The following is a 21661-nucleotide window of genomic DNA, read 5'->3' on the forward strand; positions in this document are numbered from 1 at the left end:
AGGAACAGATTCTAGGAACGAGGAGTTTAGCCCTGTAATGGCCAGCATAAAAGAATACTGGGTTACTAACTTAGAGAACATCTAGTCCTAACCTCTCACTTTATAGATGAGGAAACCAAGGCCTGGAGAGGTCAATGGACTTGCCCAAAGGCAAAAGAGATGATCCGGCTGCATATGAACAAAACAGACTCCCACAATACAAGCTCTGCCAATTCTGACCATCCGCCCTCTTTCTCAGCTGCACAAGATCTGCAGATAGCCTTTAAAGTGAGGTGAGTTTCAGTAAATTTCAATAGAAAAGTAAAATGCTATACTAGAGCCATGCCCTTGAAAATACATGAAAACAACATTTTTTTCCCCTTTGGTTCTTCTGTCAAGCATTCTGCCTTCAGTCTCATGTGACTAGACAAGAGTTATATGAGAGAGATCTTCCAAGTCTAAGTACTGAAGTGCTTGGTGGAAATCAAAGCAGAAGGCAACAGGAAGAACAGGAGGAATGGGAGGAAATTACACATTTAATTCTATTTTAGATTTTGCTTAATTCAAGCCAGAAGCTCTAAATAAGGAACTGGATTTGAGGCCAGAGGTGGGGTAGGGAAGGGGGAGAGTAAGAGAATATACTTATGTTGATGAATTCCAGGAGAAATGAAGGAATAGAAATAGGTTACAAAACATGGAAACTGAAGAGGGAGAAAAAACTGAGAGAGAGATCATATCCTCTTTAATGTAACAGAAACAGCTTTGTAGTTGGACTGACTGACAACCTGCTCTGTAAAGTTTCTGGGAAAACCTTGAAGATGTCCTTTTGCAGCTAAAATTTAAGTGGCTTCCAGATATGTATTAATACATTATTCATTTTTATACTCTCTTTTTTAGAGCCCTTTAAAGGCCGAATGTCCAGAATCCAATGTCAATACACATACACTAAAACAGCCTTGGGAAATAAGGGAACACACAGCATTCACCATCAAGGTTTTTGCATGTGCAGACTAAAAACAGTCCATAGATCTAGAAGCCTGGGTCCAAGCGCTTAACCCTGGCCATTAGTAATTTCAAATAACCATTAGCAGGTTCTAAAACCAAATTCTGTCTTAACACAATCAACACACACTGGGTATTTATTTTATATGCCACCTCTTAGCAGATCCTGCACGCCCCAGACATGAAGCCATTCTTCAGTCTGCTCCTTTTGCTGGTTCTATCCAGAAGCTCACCAGCTATCACTGCTAAGATACTGATGCCCAATACTTTTTGGGAGTGGCACACACTTTGAGGGTTCAATTCCCTCAAACTTTTTCCTTCCTAAACCCAACAATTTGATTCAATTAAAATATCTCATAAGCCAATGCAGGGTAAGCCACCATACTCACTACTGAATAGATGAAGACAAAAGTCTAGCCTGAGCCTGCCCTCTTACATTCTACAGGGGCGGGGAGAAAGAGAGCAGAGACACTTCATTCATTTGGTTGTTGCTGTTGTTGTCGCCTTTTCGTTTTGCCTTTCTGAAGAAGGAAAAGGATGAGCTCGAAGGCTCCTACTAACAACAGGAACTGTGTTGAGAAACATAATTGTAGCCACTCTAATTTTGGGAATCAGAAATTGAACATTCGGGTGCTGTAATCCAACACAAAGAAACTTTTAAGAAGTTAATGCATGAATACAAGAATTCACATCGTGGCATATAGAAGTAATCAGAGGAAAGCTTTCTTCTTTCAGAGGCTGGTGTGCCTCAGACCTGCCACAGAAGACTTGAGGTGTCTATTCCTAGAAAGGGATATCTGCATGATCACGTGGCCAGGAATTCCAAAATGTGAGAAACATATGAAAGATACCCCTGAGGCCACTGACTACAATCTGGCCCTGAACAAGAAGGCCCAACAAAAGTCATTCAGTCCTCTAGAGGAGCCCCCAAAGCAGCCCATTCCATGTGGGGACAGGAGCATCCCTGCTAAAGAGGCAGATCACAGCTCATCCGTACTCTTCCACCCAGCGCGACATCTCCCATTTCTACAGCCCCTGAAGGTTTATAAAGTGCTGTCTTCATCAGAACCCTATGAGGCAGGGAATACAAGTATTATAATTCTGACTTTCCACATGAGGAAGCTCAAGGACAACTAGTCCAAAGTCACCCAATCTAGGGTGTGAGGCAGAGATTCAAACCCAGGCCATATGACACCAAGGTTGGCCCTCACCACTGGGTCCTTACTCTTGGACTAGCTCATTTGTCTAAGCCCTTTTCCATATGATAGCTCTTTAAATAGTTGAAAACAGCTATCATGTCAATTTAATTCAACAAACAATGACGAGGGGACTATTAATAGCAAAGCACCATGTAAAGCCTGGGGAACACAAAGCCAAAAAAAAGAAAAAGAATCGTTCTCGCCTCCCAGGAGCTTCCTGAAGGGGCAGACGACACGGACACAAGACGAAGCACATACAAAGTGATATGAAGCCATTTTAGAAGGATGTGAGCACTAATACCTGGAGGGAGCAACGGGAAAGTGTCAGAAGGGGGTCCTGAGCTGTGCTCTGAAGGAAGCCAAGGCTTCTAAGGGGGGGGAAGAAGGAGCATACTTTAGACATGAATGCGCCCCAGTTGAAGGCCCAGAAGAAGATGAGAGAAACAGGGAGTGACTTCATGAAGAGGAGCAATAGGAAAGACACTTAGTGAGAGGGAAGCCAGGTGGGAAAGAAGTCTAAATACCAAGCGCTATCTAAATGGTAGGTACTGTCTAGAGGCAACAGGGGCCCCCTAGGTCAAGTCCTCTTTAAGTTTTTGTTTCATTTGAGCTAAAAATTGAAATCTTTGTGCCATCCTCAACTTTTTACTCACTCACTCCACACGGCCAAACCTTGGCATTTTTAACCTTCACAGTGCTTCTCACATCAACCACTTCTCTCCATTCACACAGACACCAACCTAATTCAGGCCTTCATCACCTTGAACCTGAACTACTACAACAGTCTCTTAACAGTCCCCCTGTCTCAGGGCTCCTACTCCAATCTAGCTGCCACATAGTTTTGATTTTCCAAACATGTAGCTCAGACCATGTCACCCCCATCTCTAAAACAATACATTTCAGTGTATTACGCCTAGTCTCAAAAACAAACTCCTCTGTCTGTCCTTTAAAGCCCTCACAATGGAGGTGCTAGTCCTTCTTCAACACCCCGTAGATCCCTCTTGAAGCTACAGGTGAAAGCGGGATGAGAGGTGGACACCGGAGGTGACAGGGCTGCTCCTCTGCCTTTGCTGTCCACCTGCCGCCCAGATCTCACCTGTGGCTGCAAGAAGCTGTAGGATGTGCAGCAGCTACACCCCAGTAAAGCCAACAGGCCTCAAACGTATCAGTGCGTTAGGGGGACGTCGGCCCCGAGGGTGTGAAGACTTCTCCCAGAGCAACGGGTGCATGAGAACAATTTGTTCCAATGGCCATGAAGACGGCACTGTGGAGTGCTTAGAGCTCGGTCAGACGTTGAAGACAGCAAGGCCATCCGCTGCATTTTAGGCGACAGCCTGTCATCCTGACTTTGGTGCTGTCACTGGATTTTGACAACTCTAAGAGGGAGAATCAGGCTAATGACTTTGCACAATTCTGCTTCACTTAAACCCAATTCACATGCATGTCAAGACATCACCCCACGATGTCACTGGTCCTCTTCAAAAGTGAAAGACGAACAACAAAGCCCTTTACAACCTGACTCCAATCAGCCTTTCCAGTCATATCAAACACTGCTCCTCCTCTTCATGCACATTACAGTCCAGCCAAACTGGCTTTCTTACTGTTCCTCATATACAATATTTCATTCCTATCTCTAAGCTGTTGCACTGGCTTGGAATGCATCCCCCCCCCACCTCTTAGAATCATTAGTTTCTCTCACTGCACTGTTCAGTTGTCCTTTTCTACACGAAGCCTCTCCTGATGACTGCAGCTGCTAATGCCCCCGCCCCCCCACCCCCACCAACTGTGTGTCCCTTCTGGATATATTGTATATGCACGTATCATTTCCCTTCGGTACAATGTAAGTTCCAGAGGGTCAGGAGTGTTTTTGTAACCCCAGTATCTAGCACAATGCTTGGGCATTTACGTAGCACTTAATAAATGCTTATTGTTAGGTAAATCTCTCTAGTTTCTTTAGTCAATCCTTACAAGGCGCCTTAGTTACCCTTATATGGATACTCTCTAGCTTAATGCTTTCCTAAAATGAATGTAACAGACTAGATGTGGTCTGACCAGAGCAAAGGATGGAAGAGCTATCACCTTCCTCATCTGGAACATTACAGTCAGTTAATCTGTTTTGTTGTTGTTTAATCATTTTGAGTTGTAACCAACTCTTCATGACCTCATTTGGGGTTTTCTTGGCAGAGATACTGGAGTGGTTTGCCATTTCCTTCTCCAGTTCATTTTACAGATGAGGAAACTGAGGCAAATAGGGTGAAGTGACTTGCCCAGGATCACACAGCTAGTAAGTGTCTGAGGTCAAATTTGAACACATGTCTTCCTGACTCCAGGACTGGTGCCACTGGGCCACCTCGCTGCCCACTCTGTTAGCAAGCATTTATTTACTAGGCCGACTAATAGCACTCCCCTTTGTGCACTCTACCATCCAGCCTTCTTGCTTTTCTTCCCACACACAGACCTCCATCACTGGCTATTCCCTATGCCCAGAATGCATTCCCTCCTCACCCACCTCCTTATTTCCTTCAAGCTCAGCTCAAATTCAACCTTCTACAACCAGCCTCTCTCAGCTTTTCTTCCTCTTCCCCACCTACTCCCTGCCCAGGCCTGCCACCAATTTGCCTCCTCTCAGGAATTACCTCCCATTTACACTGTATGCCCTGTATATACATAGGTACTTGTAGATTGTCTCCACCATTAGACTGTGAGTTCCTGGAGAACAGGGACTATCTCTTTCTTTGTATCCTCAGCACTTAACACAGTGCCTGGCACACAGTAGGCACTTAATAAATGCTTGTTGACCGATGATACATTTCTCTTAATGCAGCTTCTCTGAATGAAATAGCATTGAGTATTCAGTCCACTAAAACCCCCAGATCTTTTTCAGATAACTAGCTACCTACCTATGCCTCCCCAATCTTGTATTTGTGAAGTAAAAGGTGACATTTACCACCCTTAGTATATTTCAACTTAATAGATTCAGCTCACTGTTCTATCTTGTCAAAATTTTTATAAATCCTATCATTCAAGATGCTATCTGAAATTTTGCGTTTTCTCAAATTTTGAAAGTCACATATGCATTTATCCAAATTAATTACAAAAATGTTAAATGGCCAAGGACCCATTCCTGGAGTACCGTCCTAGAAAACTCCTCTAAGCTTCCCCTAAACCACTGATGACCGCTCTCTGGATCTAACCATTCAACCAGGTCCAGAAGCCACAAAATCAAGCCTACATCTCTCCATCTTGTCTATAAGAACAGCAGGAATCACTCTGTAAAATGCTCTATTCAAATCTAAGTAAACTAATTTTTTAACATTCCCCTAATCTAGTCTAGAAAAATCTGTCAAGAAAATAAATGATCCTGGTTTGGCACGACCTGATCTTAGTGAAGCCATACGGGATCCACATTCCATGTGCGGTTTCTTTTCCTTAAAACTGGACCTATGCTTTCATTGGCAAAGGGAACTCCTAGTAAGGAAGTGTCCTCTACAGCAACTGTTCTGCAGTCTGTAATCATGGAGAACTGCCCTGGGCACTGGGCAATTAGATGACTTGCCCAGAGTCATACAGCCAGTGTGTATCAGAGGTATGGTTTTAACCTGGCTTCTCCTAACTACAGAGGCCAACTCTCTGAATACTCAATCCCACCAAATCTCATGTTGCACACACCAATTTTTTAAAATTTTGATTTGAGAATACTTTGAAAAATTGAAAGGCAAAAAGAGAAAGAAAAGATAAAACCATCCCTATTTGCTGATAACAAAGTCACAGGCTACAAAATCAATCCTAAAAAACAGCATTTATGTATATGCATATATATAAACATATATATGTGCCTATATATCTATGTACATACATATGTCTACACACACACCCACATACACACACACATACATACATATATATATGTATGTGTATATATATAATATATATAAATATATATATGTATGTATATATATATATATATATATATATATATATAATAAAATAACAAAATCCAAGACGCAATAATATAAAGGTAAATCCCATTTTAACTCATTACAAAATACATTAGTTATCTGAAGATCATTCTACCAAAGCACACAAAATACTTGCATACATTCGATTAAAAGGTGCTCCTTCAAGAAATAAAGAACAATTTAAATAAATAAAGCATTATTCAGTGTTCCAGAATGGGTTGTGCCAATATAATAACAATAACATTACAACCAATGTGAATTTATATTTTTAATGCTATACCAATAAACTTATCAAAAGGATATTTTATAGAACTTGATAAAATAATAACAAAATCCATTTGAAGAATATTTTGAAAATTTTGTGATAACCCTATGTTACAAACAATTAGTGAGAAAACATATATGTTTTCATCTGCTCAAAGAAAATTGATGGAATAAATATGTCTCCATGGCAGTCTTTATACAAGCACAAAAAAAAAAGCCCCACAAAGACCATTACTTGAAAAAAGTAGGCAAAGCACAGCAATTCACCTTCCCTCACTTCCCTCCTTTTTTTAAACATTGAAGGAATTAGAGTATGCTTTACCTGTGCCTTAGTTTTCCTCTTGCTTCAAATTCAAAAGGAATCTCTTCCCCGGTAAGGACTTCCCGCCACTCACTGACATTGTGGGCATCGTCCAGGAAAGTTCTGTTTCCCTCTGGAACCAGCCCTGGGCTTCCGCTGTGAGACAAGGCTGCCCTGGAACCAAATCACACATAACTAGATCTCTCTCGTACACACACTCAGAACACTGCAACAAGAAGTGCCAACCACATCCAAGACAGACGGAATATTTAGGATCTTGCCCTATGACAGCCTGCCTAAAAAGAATAGGAAAGCAATCATCTTAAGGATCAATAGCAACCAGCTTGAATTTTGGAGATATTTCCGCTAACACCAACTTAAAGTAGATATCAGTGTCCATTTCACTGAAACATCTCATTGTCATCTACAGAACGAAGTCTAGCAAAGAGTGCTGTGTAAATCTCAAGTATAATTAGAACGAATGAACATTTTACCGAGTACACAGAATATATGCAATTAATGCCAGGCATAACTGCCAATGGGAAAATGAGAGATAGTATGTTACAGTGGAAAGGGACTTGGACTCAGGAAAGACTTGGGTTTGAATCGTGCCTCCAATATGTCACAGTCATAGAATCATGGGCAAAACTGGGACAATAATGCCCACGCAGCCCCTTCTTTACAGAGCTTCTGTGAGATCCAAATAAGAGGGTACATGTAAAGAGCTCTGCAAACCTTAAGGCACTATGTTAAATAATAATAATAATTTTTAAAAGAATCATTATTATTAAGGAAACTGAGCATTAACACATTCAGTTAACTAAACTCTTACACTAAGAAAAACAAAAAGAAAACTCACTTCCAAAACAGGTGACTGCACAGACTCAACTACTGCAATGCCTACTCTGTAAAGATCAGCATTTCCACACTGCAAGAAGCCGAGTTTTCAATGACAGAAAACTATGACAGAAGGCCTCTCTCTTGGCTTAGGTGAAATCTCATTAGTTTCCCCAACCCCACCCAATCCCATCTGGGCTAGGGAGTGCATTATAAGTTCAGAGATCAATTTTATTTTTCTTTGTCAGGAAAGTTTTCAGAGAAGTCTTGGAGGAAGAATAAAAAAAGATTGGTTTGGGATTAGATCAAGCCACCACATGTTTCTTTAAAAAAAGGGGGGGGGGGAAATCACATGGGCTAGTCTACCCTTTCCTCTAATTCATGTGTGGTTTATTTGATCCTCACTTTCTTTCTTTTTTTGTTTGTTTGTTTGTTTGTTTTTGTTTTGTTGGGCAATGGGGGTTAAGTGACTTGCCCAGGGTCACACAGCTAGTAAGTGTTATGTGTCTGAGGCCGCATTTGAACTCAGGTCCTCCTGAATCCAGGGCTGGTGCTTTGTCCACTGTGCCACCTAGCTGCCCCTGATCCTCACTTTCAATATAATGTGTCAGGCCTCTGCTAAATACTGGGTCCCCAATCACTATCTGGATATTTCAGATTTGGCATTTTGCTCTATCAATCAACAAATAGTTAGAAAGCACTTGGGAAATACATTATTAGTGTCTAACAATGGAAAGAGGAAGACAAGACCTCAATATAAGTATTAATAATATGCAAAGTTATATGGAAAACAGCACAGAGGTGCAAAACAAAGTACTTAAATTGTTGATGATTGTTAACTAATGATTATTATGTCATAATTAATAATGTTCATTATTATGTCATAATTAATAATGATGTTCACAGATCATTAATCATTAATAACAGCGCAAAATGTCAGCTGATTAAGGAAGAGATGGCCTTTTGGTTAGACTTTAAAAGATCAAGCTGCTGTGAAAGTCTCTTGGACAGTGAATATATCTTACATGTCACTAGAGCCTTGATATCTCAAGTAGGGCAAGCCTGCACGCTGCCAAATCAGAGATGCCTGTCTCTCTCTCTTTACCAAAATAAACAAACCTCCCTATTTGCAGTCTCGCCTTTCTGACCCTCACAAAAACCCAAGGTTAAAAAGGAAGACAGATATCACTTATGGAGAAATCTTGTCAAGACTCCTTACCTGGTAGGGGTAGTTGTCAGCGTGGCAAACCACAAGGTGCATCCTGTATGATTCCTCAGAGCAAAGGGGACAAATGGCTGTCGGCGTTTGGGGGTTTTCATTTCTGTGATGGGAAAACCAAGGAAGGTTATTAGAAAACTCATTCTCTAGGATATCAAAGAAATTCCCCACAACTAAATGGTGTTGGTGCCCCAAAGTAAAGCCTGCACAAACCAAATGAAGGCACAGAAGACAGAAGGAACATAAGAAAAATAAACCCCAAAAAGATGTGTACATAACCAAAATGAACTGGCAAAAGGTTGCATCAGACACTGATCCATTCAAAACATGGTTCAAAAGCCATGATTTACTATATACTATACAGCAGGAATACATACTATACTATATGGCAGGAAGACAAATGGGAATTCTTCAAATTTATAACCAAAGGACTTAAGTTCAAATCCTGGTCCTGCTTATTGTCCCAGTGGCCTTGGGCAAATCACCTTAATGACTCAATTTTCTCACCTGTAAAGTGAAGGTATTGGACTAAATGATCTCTAAGGTCCCTCCCAGTTCCAAATCATCTATACTTGTGAATTCATTATCCAGCACAGCAAAAATTTGCTTCAAAGGCCAGTATGGGGCACAGCATGCTTCCTGTCTCACTCTCTCCTAATCATCCTACTGAGCCAAGTATGAGTTATACTGAGTTGCTCTGAAGAGCAACCTTCAGGTGCTGACTGCTTTGGAAGTAAGAAAAGCAAACCCTTAAAGATGTGTAAATAACCAAAATGAATTGGAAAAAGCCTGTATCAGACACTGATCCATTAAAAACCTGGTTCAAAAGCCGTGATTTCCTTAGAAGGCTTCATTAATAGAGAGAGAGATCCCTGCTCATTTCTGTGACCCCCCTCATTCCCAATATATGCCCAATGAAGAGACAGGGAAATCAGAACAGAAACAGCAGAGGTCTGCTCTGCTTTCACCATGCCATCGCTTCCTTGTCCTCACAGGACATAAGACCATTCTAAAGGGATATTTTCAGTTGCCCTATGTCATGGACACTACTACAACTTTCTATAGGCACAACACTGTTCTGAGTGCCGTGGGGAAAAAAGTAATGTAAGATACTGTTTCTGTCCTCAAAGAGCCTGTGACCCAGTTAGGGAGGCCAAAATCACACACAAGATTAGGTAATTATAAATTACAATATATACAGTCAGTCACCAATTTACAAATGAATGAGACTACAAAAGTTCCTTTGTAAGTTGGAACTTAGAAGGTATATTTCCCATAGAAAATCTTTTTATAAAAGCTAATTTGATTCGCAGGACAAGCACAAAAATCCCATATGAACTATAGCACTAACAGTATTACAGACCCTAAAAATAATAAATGATAATGTTTCTAGGAGAAAGAAGCTATCTTCAGAGTACTAAACTGGGATGTCAGGAAGATATTTCCCAGCTCTACTGTAAGAGTAGAGACTTCCCTATCTCCCATCTCCCCATCCATTAGGCAGTGGAAGAGGGCAGGTATCTGTAGTGGCAATGATGACCTACAGCTCTCTTGGCCTAGGGTATGGTGAATATTGGGGGTTGGTGGTGAGAGTCCAGGATGAAGGCACAGGGCTAGGAAAGGAAGATGGGGGTAATGCCTCTTACCAGTAAGAAATCTGTCCTCCATACCAAGGACACTTAACCAGTAAGAAGCTGGTTCCTAATCTTTTAGAACAGTTATGGAAGACTTTGTGGGGGTACATGGGAACTGTTTCTGGTCTTATCCCTATCATCATCATTTCCTCTGCTTCCCAGATTGGTATAAGTATTAGTAGCAATGGAGAGGCCCCAACTCCTCTTTACAGACCTCTCTGCAAAGATGATGACAACTATATGGAGAACAGCAAAAACAAATTTAACTGAATCCCTCCTACTCACCAGCCTCTCTGAAGAGAATAAATACACACACACACACACACACACACACACACCCCTTAACTGGAATTATAACTTCAGTGGATAAAATGGTACCAAGAGGCAGCTGCAAGCTCTGTCCAAGGAGGGCAACTAAAGCCAAATAAAATTCACCTTGTAGGACCACATTTTTTCAGGCGATGAAAGCTAAAGAATAGTCTACAGCCCACTCAAGTTTTTACTGCCTTCTAAGCGAGGCACGGGGGTGGTTTCATAAAGGGCTAATGGGAAGAAGAGATCACTGCCATTTGAAAAGTAATAACTTTCTTATTATCCTTTTTTATCATCAAATATTTTCAGAAGTTAATGCAGTAAGTGTTTCTAGACAAGCACTTTCAGGTTAGAGCAAGCCTCTGTTTTGACAACCACTAGAGCTCATCAGGTTCCAGCTTGCAGTAAAATGCTAAAAACTGAAAACCTCCAGCGGATAACACTTAACCTCCTGTCTCTCTTACACAATCTCTCCATCATTTATTCAGTCGATCATTTTTGAGAATCTCGGCTATTTCCAAAGATGCCTTCTCTACTTTTCATATAACTATTTTCACACTAACAGCTTCCCTTAGTTTCCAAGTTTTGTGAGGTATTTTATGTATATGTATGTGTATGTGTGTGTGTGTGTGCACGTGTGTGTATTTAAATCACTAGTCAATGAGACATAAAGCACAAAGCTAAGAAATAATTGTGAGGCTGCTGACAAGAGCAGAGGGGGAGTGAAAAACTTAAGAGCCACCCAAAGGGCACACACTATATATTGTAGAAATCTGAAAGGTACCTCCCACTCCATGACTGCAGTAAGAAAGCAGCATTTATTACAATAAGGGATCCAGCAAAAAAAAAAACCCAGATGTGCTCTCATATCTTCCTGTGAGCCAGGCTCTAAGTTTCCATTTACAAATTACATTTTTAAAAACACATGGCAAATGACTTTGATCACTATGTCATAATGAACAAAATATCAGAAGCCTTTACATTCAAGAGTATTTAGTTCTAATTCTGAGGTTCTACCTCACACCCATAAGATTGGCAAAGCTGGCAAAAAAAATTAAAATGACAAATATTGGAGGGGATGTGGGGAAACAGGCCCACTAATGCACTGCTGGTGGAGCTGAGAACTGGTCTAGCCATTCTGGAGAGCAATTTGGAACTATGCCCAAAAAGCTATTAAATTGTGCCTACCCTTTGCCCCAGGGATTTCACCACTAGGTCTATTCCCCAAAGAGAGCAAAAAAGAAGGAAAAGGACCTATACATACAAAAAATATTTAGAGCAACTCTTTTTGTGGTAGCAAAGAATTAGAAACTGAGGGGATGCCTATAAATTGGGGAATGGCTGAACAAGTTATATCAATGTGATGAAATATTATTGTTGTTATAGGAAATGGTGAAGGGGATTGTTTCAGAAAAACCTGACAAGCTTTTTATAGACTGATGTAATCTGAAGGGAGCAGAACCAGAACAATTTATACAGTAGAACCCATATTAAATCAATCAATTTCAAAAGTCTTAGGAATTGTGATCAGTACAGTGACCCCGAATGACTTCAGAGGAATCATGACAAAACAGGCTGCCCACCTCCTGATAGAGAGAGGACAGACTCAGAGTACAAACTAAGACTGTTTTTTTGGACATGGTCAATGCAAGGAATCAGTTTTTTGCTTAACTATGTATGTTTGTAACAAGGGTTTTGTTTTTCTTGCTTTCTCTACTAGGAGGGGAGAAGAAGTGGGAAAAAGAGAAGGTAGATCTTTGTGGGGTTTTTTTGAAAGCAATTTTTAAAAAGAGTACTTGGTTTTACAAATTAAAAAGCATGGCTAGGCACACTGCCTAAGTCACAAAACTTCTCATATTTGTCAGACATACCAAAGCAAACTTCAGACACTCACTTAGCCAATGAGAAAACCACTGATTGTACACCCTACAACAGCCCAAACCCTATACTAGGGAGAAGCCAAGCTGACCAAATAGCTCTCACATTATGTCCCAAAATAAACTGAGTCTGGACCCTAGCCATGCAAGAGGAGAAAGAAATTTTGAAGGCCACCAAAGAGAACGGCTTCCCTTGATGGCTTTGGAAAATTTGCCTCCAGGGACCATAATCTCTTCAGAAAATGAGAAAAAAAGCTTCAAGTTCATCACATCTTAGTTTAGCTTCGCTTGCCTACAACTTGAGAAATGTTTTCCCCTTTGGACTTGTTTCAAATAATTAATTTGGCTGTTATAAACAAAGCCCAAGGTTTCCACTCTGTGAACAATTTGCAGCAAAAGGAACACTGGATTAGAATTAGAAGACCAGGATTCTAGCTCTCAGCCTACTAACTATATGAACTTTCTGAATATGTGCTTCTTCATCTATAATAATGCCTGTCCAAACTACCTACCTCTAAGGTTTTTTGCAAGAATAAAATAAAACAAACCAAAAAATACCCTGAAAAGGACGTAATGCTGTACAAATGTCAAAGTACTTCTTTCTTTCAAAATCTTCCCTCACGCTGCAATCTTGATAAAAATTCCCAGAAAACAGCCCACAGCTCTGCCACCATTTCACTGATGCCTCTGTTTTGACACCTGGGTGGACTCTTTCTGGGCCACTTCTTTTATAAAATCCACTGCACCCCAGAAGAACCTGCAACTAAGCGCACTCACGGCAACCAATTAAGAAATGGCACGCTGGGATGCTGATGTCCTCGTTTTTATGTTCTTTCTTCCAATACTCTACCTGTCAACTAACATCTCCTCTCCTTTTCCCTGCCTCAAGGGTTCCTAGGTCATAGGCAGGAATGAAGAACATTTTCTCCTCTATTTCTTAAGGACCACGTGTACCTAATTCAAAACTATAAGAAATTTTTATCTTAGTAATAGCATGAGGATTTAAAAATGCCTCATATTCCAGAAATTCCTTTGCATTCCCATAAGGATAAATGTTTACCAAGTGTTCTATAAACAAAGAGATTTGTAATGTTGGTTTGTGGAAGAATTTTCCCATCATTTGTAAGCCTTTCAACATGGGACGTGGCCACCAGCTAACACAGTATTTCCCTTTGTGTAATGTCACAACTGCCAAAAACCGGCAGAAGAGAGTTCTGGTTTTTTGTCCTTCACCAGAAGGGAAAAGGGAATGGAAAAGATATAAATAACATCAGAATCAATACTTGGTTTATTTCTAACGTTAAGTCAAATGTTCCTTCTGCTCTTGCTAAAATGAAATAGTCACAAGCAGCATAGAAAATCAGCTCCACGTCACAGAGGATTATTGGGCAAGACATGTGGTAGATCATAGCAGCCATGCATTCCCTCCCTTAGCTGTACTGTACCTCTAGCATAGATCTGGTGCTCTAGGTTAGTCAGACTGGCTGTACTCCTAGTCCTAAGGTAAACAAGGGGCAGGCCTGGTAGACAGGAAAGACAAAGTTAGCAGTTAAGGAAAGAGACAGCAAACAGGCAGCTTCACCTCCATCACTTACATGCGTGTGAATAAAGAATACTGCACAGAGCAGGCACCATGCAGCTGGGCAGTGGCTGACAACACACCAGGCAGAGGGATCGGGATGTTCCTTTTTCCAAGGCTAAGCTACTTCCCATCGGGGTGGAAGTTTTATCATGTTAACTAGCACGCTCTCCCCTCAGAATCAGGGAAAGAAAAATTATTTAACACACTCTTAAACGGAAGCCTTTTAAAGGCTCTGAATTTGAAAGTGTGCATACACTTAGATGGCACAGAAAAGTTACTTTAAAAATCTATTTAAAAAGATGGTAGTGAAGATAGTGTCATTTAAATTCCAGCAAAGGAGACAGTGTCTCCAAAAGTGAGTGGAAAAAGCCAATACATTTCCTAGAGTCAAACAGTCTCTACTAATGAGTTGCCTCACTTTGATAGCTTTGAAAATCCTAACTTTTAAAGTAATTTAAAATATGCATTTTTAAAAATCCAAATTGAAGATCTTTATCCATATTTTCATTGGCTCCAAAATCCATCAACTCTACAAAGCCCAATGGTTTATCCTTTAGAATCTATGACCTTACTAAATAAAGTCAACAACTATGCCCAAAGTGATACCAAAGTCTTCCTATGCACTGCTCAATGACATCTGAGAAATTAGCAGGTCCACCAATCAGATTTTAGGGCAAGAATCTGAATTCCAAGGGCTCCAATTTCTAATCTGATCTTGGCCGTTTATGTTTGTTCCAATTTATTAGAAACATGACTTCTTATTATGGTCTTGTAGATTCTGATCAGTTTAAAAATTAAGGATTTTAGTACACTTACTAAAAGATTTCTATTTATTAAGGGGGTAGGGCAGAATGACAAAGGAAAAAAAGATGCAGATATTTTTATATGCTTTTTTAAATCTTTTCATAAAGAAAAAGATGGGCTGTATCTCTATAAATCTGAGAAAATATGAGCTAAAACTAAGTAACTCTACACAATACTTTATCAATGCCACTGAACACATATATGTCCTCTTCTGTTAACTATTAAAAAGGAAATGAACTGCTGCCTCTTCAGAACTGTGAAGATCCAACAGCCTTGTGGTTGTGTTTACTACTGACTTGGGAATGGAGACTTCCAACAAACAAGTGTCTTTAGAAAAATGTTTCCCTGCCCATACTACAAATTCTAGTGGTTGTTGGAAGTCTTCTGGATAGACTGTTACATTTCCTCAACACATAAATTGAGAAGTCTAGAGGAAGAGACAGAGAATTGACACTGACAATGTTTCAAAAGGCCCTGGCTCCTGAAACAATGACCTTGTGACTCTCAGAAGCAGCATTCTTTGTCTCTCCCTTCTAGAAGTACAAAGAAGACAGAAAGAGGCCACTCGCACACCCTGAGGAGAGATGAGCCAGTTCAAACACTTCAGACACTTAAGAAAGCCCATCTGCCTATGACATGTTTGCAGACCAGATGGATTATTTCTGAAGTATTCATGGGCTATGTGAAGTCCAGCCAAGAAATGCAATCACAGAGACTTTCCGAAAGAAATCAGAATTAAAGGGCCGGGACAGAACTGAATTTGGATGACAATTAGTTATGAAACTGTTGTTCGTTATTACACTGTTCAACTCTTAGAAAAACAAAGCTCAAAGTGAGGCAATGAGGAAAGAAAATAAAGTCATCAAAGAATAAAATGAGACTACTATATATTCAGAGGGATACAATCACAATACTTAGATTCTTTGTGGACACACTGAGACGGTTTCTTTACTTCACCCTTAATATGCCACACCCTCCCAGTTCTTAGGACTTCTGTCCAAGCCATTGTTCTCTATATCTCAGAAGAATGAACAGGGTTTCCAATGGAGGTTGAAACTACTCATGCATTCACTCCACAGGAAAAGCAATGTTTCAAAGTATGAAATAATCTTCTATAGGCTGATTGTGCTGAAATTTTGGGAGTATCAATTTATAACAAACATCACATGTATCAGAATGTGTTGAAGATCTGTGTGCCTTCACCTGAATGAGAGTTAGAAATCTGTCAGCTGCAGAGATTAACCACAGAGGACATATACTATTTCCTGTAGATTCTTGCACGAAGGTTGATGATTCTGCTTTGAATTCCTCAATAAACCAATGGACTACTAAGTCAAGTATGACTTAGACATTCACATACATAAACACCTTACTTTGTCCGAAGCATGGAGGATCCACAGAAGAGCCCATCCAACTTTCTGATTTGGCTATATCCACTTCCTTGTCCTGTTTACAATAATCTGCCATCCATGATTCTTTGGTACTTACATACTGATCTAGAAAGAATCCCCAAAAGATAAAGATAGAAACAAATGAGGTTGTGAAGGTTAAAAATTAAAATTAGGAACAAAATAATACAATGTAAAATGAAGTCAGATAAATGACCAAAAAGCCTCAGAGCAGAGCAATATTACTGTTAGTGGATTAACCCAGAGCCAGATTTGGATGAAGAACTCCTAATAACTACTAAGATACAATATTTTCCTGGAAAAGTCAAAATGAGAACAATCATTTTTCCTCCCTCTTGAAAACTACCATAGTTTCCCTTCCCTCCATCTTCTCTGTTTCAGATTTTCAGTCCAAATATTTAGCCATGGAAATAAAGGCCTAGGGATTACAGCACCATTAGAGAAATATGTAAGTTTGAGATTAGGTTAGCACTTTTAACCAAGTACAGTACTAGGAATTAAAAACCATGGGTGCTAAATTCAGACTTCACTACTAACACAGGTACCTTTCAGAACATCTCAGATATAATTAAAGGGATAAAGAGATTATCAATATGACTAAACATTTTTCAAAAGAACAACTATTAACAAAGCACATCCAAGACTGCTATAAATTACTACTGATAAGGGAAATGAAAATCAAAACAATTGTGAGGTTTCATTTCATCCCTAGCAAATAGGTAAATATGGGAAAAGATAGGAGTAGTTGATGTCAGAACGACTGTGATGGCAGAGGTATGAACTGTTTCAACTATTCTGGAAAACAATTTGGAATTACGCTAACAAAGTGACTAAACTACCCACTGACTGGAGCTCTCACTTCTAGGTATGTGTCTCAAGAAGGTCAAGGATAGAAAGTTCCCACATCTATCAAAATGTTCAAAGCAACAATTTTTATAGCATCAAAGACTGGGAAGCAAAGTAGATGCCCACTGATGGGGGAATGGCTAAACAAATCATGGTGCACGGATTAACAGAATATTGCTCAACTAAGAGAAACAATGAATACGAAAACTTCAGAGAAGCATGAGATAACATATGAACAGATACAAAGTGAAGCAAGAAGAACTACAAAAACAATGTGCACAATGACTACAACAACGCAAACATAAAGAACAAAAAAAATTAAACTGAACAGCAGATAATGACAATGAATGAGCTTGGCTCACAGGAAAAGATTTTTTAAAAGGCATCTCCCTCCTCTGCATAGGCAGGAGACTAGGGCTACAAAACATCCCACATATTGTCAGACACAGCTGATGTTGGCTGCTTAATCCAAACTGCATTTTTTTTGCTCATTATTTTTTATGCTTTTCACAAAGGATGGCTAATATATTAGGAGAAAGGGAAGGGACACACACACACGCAAATAATATAAAGACAAAATAAATCAATAACTGTAGCGCTTATATAGCACTTCAAGGTTTGCAAAGCCCTTTACAATTATCTCTATGGATCCTCATAACAACTCTAAAAGGTAAGTGCTATTATTATCCCCATTTCATACATGAGAAAACTGAAAGAGACAGGTTAAATGACTTGCCCTGAATCACACAGCCAGTGAGTGTCTATGTCCAAGTCAACATCTGAACTCAAGATTTTCCTGACATCAAGGCTAGCACTCTACCCACTTCTTAGCTAGCTAGCTGCCTCCAATTTTTAAAAACTTTAGCAATTATAAAATGCTTCAAAGTATCAACACAGTCTTTGTGCAGAGATACATATCAACATGAATTATGCAGGCAACCATATCTCATAGCAAGTAACTATTTGTAAGTTAAGCATTGGTAGATGTACTAAAGACTACAGTCTTCACTTCTGACTGAAAAGCCAGTTTTAAAATGCAATACTGTTTTCCATCACAATTTATTGTCTGTTAATTTAAAAAGTATCTTGTAGTCCAGTGACATTTTAGTGACATTTAGTGGCATTTAACTTAAAGAAAGAAAAATATGCGCTAAGGGGTCAAGAGGACATCATTAAGACTTGTCATAGTGTCAGCTATTGCCAGGTGGTTTGAAAATTCAACCATCCTCCCAGGAAAATTATTCCTTAATGAAGAAAAATCTGTAGAGTTTAATCCTTTAAAGCAATATTTTCAACTATTTGGATCAACAGACTCTTGGTCTAATTTTATATTCTCTTTCTTCTCGATATGGTGTCGGGTGTGGCCTGCTAATTCCCATATTTAACCCATCACCACAACTTCTAAAGATTTCACAAAACCTGTAAAATAACATATGTCCCTTCAACATAACCAATGTTTAAGGCTGGCTGTGCATAGACCAAAGATTTATACCTGAGTTCTGCTTTCAACATAGAGAGTAAAGGTAACCAACATTATCACCACGAAGCTAGAAACACAGACGATGTGTGCTTCTGATCTACCATCATCTTAATCTAGATATCTTAATCTAAAAGTCTCTAAATTGGCCAAGAAGCCATGCAAACAAACACCTCTGAGTCAGAGGTCCCAAAACAAAGGTAACTTTAAGGATTCAGACAAAACAATATATAAGAGTGAACAACACAGGCAGCTTGCCCTGCTACACAGAGAACAAGGCCAAACAAATATCATATACAAAGCGCTGAAGAGGTAGTCTACATGACATAAATCCAAATTCACTTCTGTGACACCTAGGGAGAAAAACAGAGAATTTTGGTTGCAAAGAGCCGAAGAGGAAACAGCATCAAGGTGGCAGAGTAGAAGAAATTAGTGCTGTGAATTCCCCTCACCCCCGAAAAAATAAAATGCTTCCAAACAGATCTAGAAAATGGCGGAATCCTGATTGGGAAATCCAAGGAAAAGTGACAGCGTCATTTTCCAGGCCAAGCTGGCATAGAGAGACACATTGAAAGCTCTGTGCTCACACAGAGCAGCGTCTGGCCATGAGTGTGCACCTGGAGCGCTTTAGTGCTTCAAGGCAAGAGCCCCAGACTGGAGCACAGCAAACTCAGGTAGGGGGCAGGAACAGGTATGCTCACTACCCAGTGCCTGGTTCCAGTTCCTGCCCAGACTGAAAGGACCTACACCTAGGGGTGGCATTCCAGGGTAAGGAGCAGTCAGAGGCATCAGCCTGTGTACCCAGAAGGGAAGTTCAGAAGCAAATAGCAGCAGTGTGACTCAGAACCCAGAGCAGAGAAGCATCTTAGCTCCATGAAGAAGCCCATGTTGGAATCCAGGTCAAAGAGAAGCCTATACTTCTATCCCTTTGCACCAGCAATGCTTCCCAGCTGGCTAATAGGGGCAGAGTCCAACAGCAGTCTACTTATTGCTCAGATCCAAACCCAGGTCAGGAGCTTGCAGAGCTCACACTAGCTCAGAATTTGCCTTGGATCAGACCACTCTGGGCGCACTGGAAGCTTGCAGGTCCCCAGTCTGAGCTGTCCCTGAGAACCTGGAACAACGCAACACTCAATACCCCCAAGAAAGCAGCACTAGGACCAGCCCAGACCTTACCTCTGGAAGGACACAGAATCCAGCCCTAACGTCAAGGCCGAACTCAGGAAGAAGGCTGGGAAAATGGGCAAATGAAAAAATAATCCAACCATAAAAAGTTATTAAGGTGACAAGGACACTCAGGACATAAACCCAGAAGAAAGAATGATCTTAAAATATCTACAAGCAAAGCCTCAAAAAAAAGCACAACTTGAATTCTTGGAAGAGATGAAGCAAGAGTTGGGTTTGTTTGTTTTTTTATTTGTTTTTAAAGAGTTTTTAAAAATGTTTTTAATCAATGAAATGAGAGCACTACAGGAAAAAAAACTGAAAATTAAATGAGAACTAAGGAAGAGGTATTAACAGCTTGACCCAAGAGATATAAAACCCTGCCCAAACAACAAACTAGCTGAAAATTCGAATGGACCAAGTAAAAACCAATGATTCCGCAAGACAAGATATATTAAAACAAAGTAAAAAGATTAGAAAAAGAAGAAGAAAATGCAAGGCCAAAACAATTGACTTGGAAAACAGGTTCAGAGAAAAAAAGTTAAGATTCATTGGACTGCTTGAAAGCCCTGAACAAAAACAGGGCACAGTTTAAGAAATCTTAAAAGAAAGCATAGAAAGATTTGTACGAACTGATGCTGACTGTAGCAAACAGAACCAGGAGAACAACTTAAACAGTGACACGATATTGTAAAGACAAACAACTTTGGAAGATTTAGAACTTTGATCACAGCAATGACCAACTATGATTCCAGAGGATTAAAGATAAAATATACCTTTCTCCTCTTGATAGAGAGCTGAAAGACTGAGAGTACGGAATGAGACACACAGAGAGAGGGTGGTTTTCTTTCAGATACAATCAAAGAAGAAATTTGTTTTGCTTGACTGTGTATGTTTACAAAAGGAGTTTTTCTTTCACCCTTAATGGGGGAAAGGAGGTGGGTTAGAGGGACAGAAGGTAGATTTTTGCTGACTGAAAAAGATAAAATTTAATTTAAAAACAAAACGAAAACAAGCTGGCCCCACTCTGTCAGTCAGCTATGAGGAAAACAAAACAAAACAAAGAATGTCAACACTAGAGTGCCACCACCCCGGGCATTAGCTAATTTCTTTGAACAGAGAGCTTATTCTAGATGACCTAGACTAATGCTGAGATTTGATTCACTTTACTGTTCTTTGACTCAAGGGGTTTACAGAACCATGTCAACATTCTAGACTCTTACCTATCAGTACAGAGGTGATATTGATATCCAAACGAGTTTTGGCCTTGGCTTCCAACTTCAGTCGTGGAGGATGGAGGCGGCTGGCTGCCTGCTGTTGCCAGGATAGAGAGCATGGCCATGGCTCAATAAATGGCTCCCAGCCTAAAAGAACACAGGAAACATGACGTACATTTAACAGATACCAAGAAATTATGGAGGAAAGCTGCTCATGAGTCCTAACGACTGTCTAGCAAGGGTTTTTTTTTTTAGTAAACCACAGTTGATGGCTTTATATTTCCAATTTATTTCAATGTACCATCTCTCATCATAGGACATCTACCAGATGGTTAGAATGTCTACTGTGTGTAGAACCATTACTGATCTACTGTAAATGAAGTAAAACATCCCAGACTCAAGTTAGATAAATAAAGCAACAGAGCTATTGTCAAAGAGCTAGTGCACTAAAAAAGTTTTACATAAATCAGCTGCTCTCTGGGTGTGTCAAATGGATATATCTGAAAGTGTTTATATTCTTCCAGAAAAAATTTTCTTTAATACAGATTTAAAAAATAACCAATATACAAATGTGGAAGA

General features: G+C 39.9%; 1 protein-coding gene across 1 annotated transcript in view; it reads right to left on the minus strand.

Moving 5' to 3' along the window:
* VPS13D (vacuolar protein sorting 13 homolog D) overlaps positions 1-21661 on the minus strand; it is a 328743-nt gene that overhangs the window by 202406 nt on the left and 104676 nt on the right. The window contains exons 38-42 of the mRNA XM_020973579.2: positions 21089-21229; positions 16343-16465; positions 14029-14103; positions 8761-8863; positions 6726-6878 (exon numbers count right to left, since the gene is read on the minus strand). Coding sequence (XP_020829238.1) covers positions 6726-6878; positions 8761-8863; positions 14029-14103; positions 16343-16465; positions 21089-21229 — 595 coding nt within the window. The remainder of the gene's footprint in view (positions 1-6725; positions 6879-8760; positions 8864-14028; positions 14104-16342; positions 16466-21088; positions 21230-21661) is intronic.

The sequence above is a fragment of the Phascolarctos cinereus genome, unplaced genomic scaffold, assembly GCF_003287225.1.
Source record: "Phascolarctos cinereus isolate Bilbo 61053 unplaced genomic scaffold, phaCin_HiC Scaffold_726;HRSCAF=1367, whole genome shotgun sequence".
Taxonomy (NCBI): domain Eukaryota; kingdom Metazoa; phylum Chordata; class Mammalia; order Diprotodontia; family Phascolarctidae; genus Phascolarctos; species Phascolarctos cinereus.